Raw genomic sequence first — 7,500 nt, forward strand, 5'->3', positions numbered from 1 at the left:
TCTACTTGTGAATGTGTTTATGTGTGTGTGTGTGTGTGTGTTTGTATGTGTAATGATGTTGGTGGTGATATGTGTGTATGCATGAGTGTGTGTGTCTTACTATTTCATTGTCCTGTTACGTCAATGTTAAATACTGTCACCTACTTTTCATGAATGACGATATATATATATATATATATATATAATAATTTGTGTGGTTTATAGCTGGTAGCTTACCGGTAAAGCACATTCGCTCCAAACACACACACACACACACACACACGTATATCCTATTATCCTATTATAAATTTGAGTGATGATTTTCTGTCTGTTACGTTTTTGTGTTCATTAATTCCTCCTAGAGCGTTGGTTAAGGACAACGAAACTCAGACCAGCAGCTCCCCTAATCCCGGGGAATGTCTTAAGGGGGCCTATTTTTTTATGGGCTGCCTAATTGGAACTGAAAAGTCCCCGTTGTTGGGTAAAAGAAAATTCCAGAGGTTCAGTTAACTATGATTTTATTCATCATATTCTCCTCTCAGATTCACACACTTATTGCAGCGATCCTTCAGTATTTCTAAGCCCTGTAAAAGAACTTGGAAGGCTGGGCTTCCAACCAGCCCTTTCATGATACCCTTAAAGCCAAGAGCTTTTCAGCAGCCCTCATATATATACAAAGATACATTGTGGATTATATATATTTATGTAATTATCATCATCGTTGTCATCATCAGCATCATTATCATCATATCCATGATGATATCCATGTTCCATATATGCAGAGAGAAAGAGAGGGGCGAAATAATAACTAGTGGTTGGTGGTGGTGGTAGTGGTAGCGGTGTTGAATCTGGTGATTCTAAATAAGATTTTGTCTTGTGTCCTTTGCTGGAGACTTAATTAACGAGCTGGAGGAGGAGGTTGTAGTGGTGGTGGTGGTGGTTGTGGTGGTGGTGGGAGCATCGAAGAGACAACCACCATCGATGCCACAAGTCACCCTCTCCTCCCTCCAACGATCTCTTTTCTGTATGGCCGAGCCTCTCCCCACCCTCATGTGAGGTGGATGACATGAAAGGAGGGGCGGAAGGCATTGACTTTTGTTGGCAGTGCTGTATTGCTGGTGGTGGGGCAAGGGGAGGGGAAAGGAAGGAAACAATTTTGTGAGATGCTGTTGATGATGATGATGCTGGTGCTGCATCTGTTGAAATATGTTGTCTGATGGGATCTCCATCCATCTGTCTGACTGTCTGTCTGTCTGTCTAACGTCTGGTTGTTTGTCTCTCCATGTCTTTTTCTCTCTTTTTGTCTGTCTCTTCCCCCCCCCCCCTCTCCCTCTCTCTCTCATTTCTATGACTTAATACTGATGTTAACCTTTAAAATTTAGGTGAACCACTTAAAAAGACAAAACAGCAACAACAATTTCGTTGTGGATTCACTTTGAATATTTTGTTAGATTTGTAGCTTTTGTTGTTGCTTCAGACTGTTATGGTTGTTGCTGCCATTGTTACTCAAGTTATTGTTGTTTGTTCTAGATAGATACACATAGATACACATGCACACACACACACAATGGGCTTTCCACAGTTTCCATGTACCAATTCCCCTCATAGTAGTTATTTAAACCTTGGGTATACACCTGGTGGTATGCTGATTAAATCACTTTTACTGTCTGTGGCTATCTGATGTCATCTCCTCTTAAAGTTTCTGGTTTTGTACTAAAATTTCAAAGAATTATTATTATTATTATTGATGGTACTTCTGAGGCAGAAATGGCGGCAGAGTTGTTTGCACATCGGACAAAATGTTTTGTGGCATTTCTTCTGCTTTTCAACATTCTAAGTTCAGATTCCACTGAGGTGAACTTGCACGATCAATAAAAGAAGTACCAGTTGAGTACTGGGGTGAAGGGGGAGGGGTCAGTGTAATTGACTTACTCCCCCTCCCCTAACATTGCTGGTCTTGCACCAAGATTTGAAATAATTTATTATTGTTGTTTTTCTTTTTCTACTTTGTTTAACAACAAAATGTGACTTTTCTGTTTTCTAGATTCCAACCTCTCATAGTGAAAGAATGCATTCGCACAGTTTTGACGGAGAATCTCGCTCATAAGGAATACAGTCCAGAGACAATGGCTGAAGACACAAGAGTTTTGGTGGAATTGATTCGAAACAAAATTAAAGGTGAGTCATTTATAGAAGGGAATTGTTCGACTGCGAGTTGTAGAGTTGAAAGTTCATATCATAGTCACCATTGCGAAGGCTGTGTCTTGGAGACATGACACTCAACCCTTTAGTTACCATATTCCTTTTGAAATACATAAATTGCCTTCATTTCAGTTCAGTTAATTTCAAAAATATTGAAGAATTTAGTAAAATAACTTTGTCATTGTTAATCTGGTGTTGGAAGGGCAGAAAGTTGGACAAAATGTTTTGCAATATTTCCTCCACCTGTCTCTTTATGTTCTGAGTTTAAATCAGGTTCAACTTTACCTTTCATCCCTCTGGGGTCGATAAAATAAAGTACCAGTCAAGTTCTGGGATTAAGGATATCAACCATTTCCCCTCCCTTTCTCGTTCCTAAATCAGAAACCATTAATCTGATTTTGGAAACATAATTTAACAAAGAATTTTGATGGAAGGTTTTTAATTAAAATCGCTTTAAAAGAAGAAGTTTGTATTGAAGAACCAAGGACAGTCCCAGGTAGTTTGAGATCAAAAGAGTTAAATCTAATGTTACATCTGGCTAAACCTTCATTAACCTGGAATATGGCTGTCACAAAAATCGCTTCCCCACTTTCCCCACCCCACCAGCTTTAAGGAACCCATGAAATATCAGTGGTGTTGCCCTTTCCTCTTGGAGCAACTCATAAAGGAAATGAATAAAACATTTCAGGAATTAGGCCAATGGTTAGCCCTAGGGATTAGGCTAGAGATTAGATGAAGGATTAGGTTAGGAATTAATGTAGAGCAGTGTTTCTTAATCTTTATGTTTTTTCGTATACCAATCCCCTTTTTAATCAGCTCCCCATCATAATTTTCTCTCTCTCTCACACACACACACGTCTATGTGTGTGTGTATGTATGTGTGTGTATATATATATATATATATATATATATATATATATATATATAATATATATATATATATATATATAAGAAATAAGTAGTTTTGTAATTAACATAACTTACTAAATAACTTTAACAGATTTATATTAAACCCATCTTGTAAACAGTGCAAATATATTATATTAAAGTAGTCTTGTAATTAACATAATTTATTATATAATATGAACAACCTTATATAAAATTAGTCTTGCATATAACACTATTACATAACATTAACAGCCTTCTATCGAAGACTTTTAAAACAACACAGTCTCATATATATTACTTACATTAGTCTTGGAATTAACATAATTTATTAAATGACACTAATATACAATTACATATATTTATATAAGTGTGTGTGTGTGTGTGTGAAATTGATAAAACAAATACAATTTCTGATAAAAATTTAGTTTCATCTTGATTAAAATAACACCACTCCCACTCAATTTGATGTTTTAGTTTCCCTCAACCAGCATGACTGAAATGAAGCTAATTGTGTTTTATTATGTGTAAGATATGTATGTATAAATTCTGTTTCAGATTTAGCCTATGATCGATACAAAATCATTGTACAAGTTTATATTGGAGAATACAGAGGTCAGGGTATCAAGTGAGTACATCTCTTTGATTTGTTATTATTATTGGGGATGCATGGCCTAGTGGTTATAGTGTTGTACTCACGATCACTAGACCGTGGTTTCAATTCCTAGACTGGGTGGTGCATTGTGTTCTGGAGCAAAACACTTCATCTCACGTTGCTCTGTGATCACTTTGACACCTGACGTGTGGCACACCTGTGTGCACCTGTTCATAAAATATTGATTTGATGGAGCAAGAGTGAGCTAATAATGTGAAACATGTTGCATGGGGCCAAATCAAACTGGTTTAAATAATGTATACTGAGAGAGAGAGAGAGAGAGAAAGAGTAATGGAGATAAACACAGCTCAGCTTAATATAAATATATTTGCATGGAGCACACAAGATACAAAATGAAATATGAAGAAAATATGTAATTAACTTGACATCTGTTTCAGGAAGCCCAGACTCATGTCATAATGATTATTCCTGAAAAAGCTGTTGAGATAAGAAATCGTTTTATTCGGTAATTTTTTTTCTTTGTGCTCTATGTAACATTGCTTTTTTTTCTTTTATTTTCTTTTTTTATAGGATAGCAAGCCGGAAGTTCTGGGATGCTGACACAGACAACTTTGCTGTGGATGTTTATACAAATGTAAGTATGTGTTTATGTGTGTATACATATATATATATATTTCTTTATTGCCCACAGGAGGCTAAACATAGAGGTGATAAACAAGGACAGACAAAGAGATTAAGTCGATAACATCGACCCCAGTGCGTAACTGGTACTGTAACAGATATTTCCTTGACACTGATTGTTTTTTTTTGGAAAAAATATATGTAAGTGAAAAATGCTTATTTTTATTTTGTTTCCTCCTCATCTCTTTCAGAATTCCCTGTTCTGTGTAGCAATGGCTTGTGGTGTTTATTACTACTGATGGCACAACAACACTTCTTGTCATACACATTGGGTAAGTATATAACAACAATAACAACAATTGCAATAATAATAATAATAATAATAATAAATGTATGTATATTTAATCCTGTTTTCCATTTTATCTTTTTCAGGATGGAATATCTTCCTTTCTCAAGCCTCGTTCTAACGAGACTTTCTTTGACACCACTCCCCTTTCCTTCTCCATCCCACCAGTGCCTTACCAAAATTGTTCACGATGACGACCAGGACGACATCAAAGGATCAGACTGCACCAAGTCGGTCGGTCAACTTGGGAAACACAAACGTCTCTGGAGTTCCTTAAGATGAGAAGCCATCCTAATGACCGAAGTAACACCACCACCACCAACTACTGCTATCACTGCCACCACCACCATCACTACTTCCTCCTTGTGTCATCTGGATCTTAAAGCATTGTGTTGCTCTTAATCCCCCGTCACCACCACCCTTTCATGGTGCTCCCTCCCACTACACCTCTTCTGGTGAATCGTCATGTTTACTGCTGTTCAATCATTTCCACCTCCTCCTCCTCCCCTTCTCCCTCCCTTCAGCCTGCATCCAGCAACCACCTCCACCACCACCATTGCTATCACCCTCATCTGTTATTGACTTCCTTCAAGGAAATGAAATAATAAAATGTAAATAATAAAAAGAAATTGTTTGGATTGGAGTTAATTTAACATCAAACTGAATTCTGGGTAAACGGTTGTGTTCTTGGAATTTTGGACATCAACCAATCCCCTTTCTGTGTTTGGATGTGGCGCCTGAAGGGTGTTGGACTGATGATTGTAAGATTGTGGTTTCAATTCCTGGCCTGGGCAATACCTGGTGTTCTTGAGCAACACACTTCACTTCACATTCCTCCAGTCCACTCAGCTGGCGAAATGTGTTTTCCTGCAATCGATTGGCATCCCATCCAGTGGGGTAACATTTGCACCAGAGAATCTGAGAAACCGGCCCCTATGACTCAGGAAGGAGCTGTATCCTTTTAATAAACAGGTCGTCCACTGAGTCTCATTATTGAAACCAACACAAGTTCATTTACTTAATTAATCTTTAGTGATCAGATCTTTCTACATGTGTTAATAAACAGGATTACAATCTGGTGTTGAGTTGATACAGATCGAATGAACCCAAAATCTGGAATTTAAACAGAAAAAAATATTTACTCTTACCAGTAACAACTAAATGTTGTTGTTACTACACACGACAAAGAAAAGATGTTTACACCAAAATAGTTTGAAGTTTATACGGGCTGTTGTTGGATCAGGTTTAATAGTAGTTCCTGTTGTGTGTTACTTTGAGTCAGCTGGTGCCTTCTTTGTCATCTACCACTGTCTGGTTGCTATGGAGAGTTTTCTGCTACTGTCTGCTCTAGATTCCACTGGCTGGTGGCTAACAAAAATGTTCTGAATATATAGTCTGTCTTTTTCAGAAAGATTAGATCCGGTTTGAGTAGAAATTTAAGTGGTTAAGTGGTTTGATGGTAACAGCATTATCTGAGTGAACTGCATTTGTGTTCTTTAGTTTTCTACCAAACACAGAGATCTGGGTTCAATTTCTAGGTGTTTTGGGACTACCAAAGATTCCTGCTACAAATCCATTATCTAATTTAACATTGCTATCAACTGGTCCTTGAGGGCCCCTTAGGGTCATGTTTTGTAACCCCTTTCAGAATTACCCCCAAACTGGTCATGAGCACTGGCCTACTTTATTTGACAAAATAATTAATAAAACAATAACAATTAAATAAAACACAAACTCATGGACGTGTGTGTGTGTATGTAAACCAAAATAATTATTTAAAATTTTGGCACAAGGCCAGCAATTTTAAGGGAGAGAGACGGGTTGAGGCTGTCAGTTCCTTATTTAACCCTTTAGCATTCAAAATAATCTGTCAAATGCATGGCCCTTTGATTGACATTCTTTTGAATTAATCATACATTATCCTTAAGCTTTCGATGTGATTGTTTATTTTTAGAATGACATTGTAGGATAGGTGTGACAGACTGGATCTGGCCAGTTTAAATGCTAAAGGAATAGAAAACAGGTGAAATTAGCAACATGAAAGGCTATCCATCTTTAAAATAATGCCTTAATAATAATGGTTTCCAGTTTTGGCACAAGTCCAGCAGGTTTAGGGAAGGGAGTAAGTGGATTAGATCGACCCCAGTGCATAACTGGTACTTATTTCATTGACCCCGAAAGGATGAAAGTCAAAGTCGACCTTGGTGGAATTTGAACTCAGAACATAGCGGCAGACGAGATACCGCTAAGCATTTCACCTGGCGTGCTAACGATTCTGCCAGCTCATCACCTTAAACAATACCTTAATAATAAACATGTCCAACCCATGCCAGCATAGGGGAAAAAACCCCCGCCTCAAAAACAAAGACATAAAACAAACGAGCAATATCATTGGCTGAATTCCAGAGACCCAGCATTCAACAATGTATTAGTGGCAACAAGTCCAGTGAAATATGGAAGTACAAAAATGATATAACACGTTAACTGTATACTTTATTTGTTTCAAAGACGTCTCTTGGTGAGATGGAGACTGTCAGACATTGAATGTACAAAGGAATTGTTACGACTTAGTAACAAGCATCAACTCGTCAAGATTCAACGTGGTTCTGTGATGGTTAAGGTCCAATAATCAGCTTTAACTCCTTCGTGGTGATGTCACTTAATTTGTAGACTTGCTGCTTGATGTTTTAATTAAACTTCATTATAATCAAGATTTTGGAGGGTTTCAATGAAAACATCTGAAACTTGTATATCAGAGTTGACCAACGATTGTACAGTTGACTTGGCCATCTGATGCAAGTGTATATATGTATATGTGTATATATTATTCTCAACCCAACTCTCCCATATA

At 37.3% G+C, this 7,500-nt stretch overlaps 1 protein-coding gene across 3 annotated transcripts in view; it reads left to right on the plus strand.

Moving 5' to 3' along the window:
- The window catches only part of LOC106871614 (dynein light chain Tctex-type protein 2B), a 20,664-nt gene extending 15,386 nt beyond the window's left edge, over nt 1-5,278 (plus strand). For all 3 annotated transcript variants that reach the window (XM_052974237.2, XM_014918171.3, XM_052974236.2), the window contains exons 2-6: nt 2,024-2,157; nt 3,625-3,694; nt 4,253-4,316; nt 4,555-4,635; nt 4,736-5,278. In XM_052974237.2, coding sequence (XP_052830197.1) covers nt 2,024-2,157; nt 3,625-3,694; nt 4,253-4,316; nt 4,555-4,602 — 316 coding nt within the window. In that variant the 3' untranslated portion in view covers nt 4,603-4,635; nt 4,736-5,278. The remainder of the gene's footprint in view (nt 1-2,023; nt 2,158-3,624; nt 3,695-4,252; nt 4,317-4,554; nt 4,636-4,735) is intronic.
- Nucleotides 5,279-7,500: the final 2,222 nt, after the last annotated feature.

Source organism: Octopus bimaculoides, chromosome 18 (genome assembly GCF_046866305.1).
Source record: "Octopus bimaculoides isolate indiv1 chromosome 18, ASM4686630v1, whole genome shotgun sequence".
In the NCBI taxonomy this organism is placed as follows: Eukaryota; Metazoa; Mollusca; class Cephalopoda; order Octopoda; family Octopodidae; genus Octopus; species Octopus bimaculoides.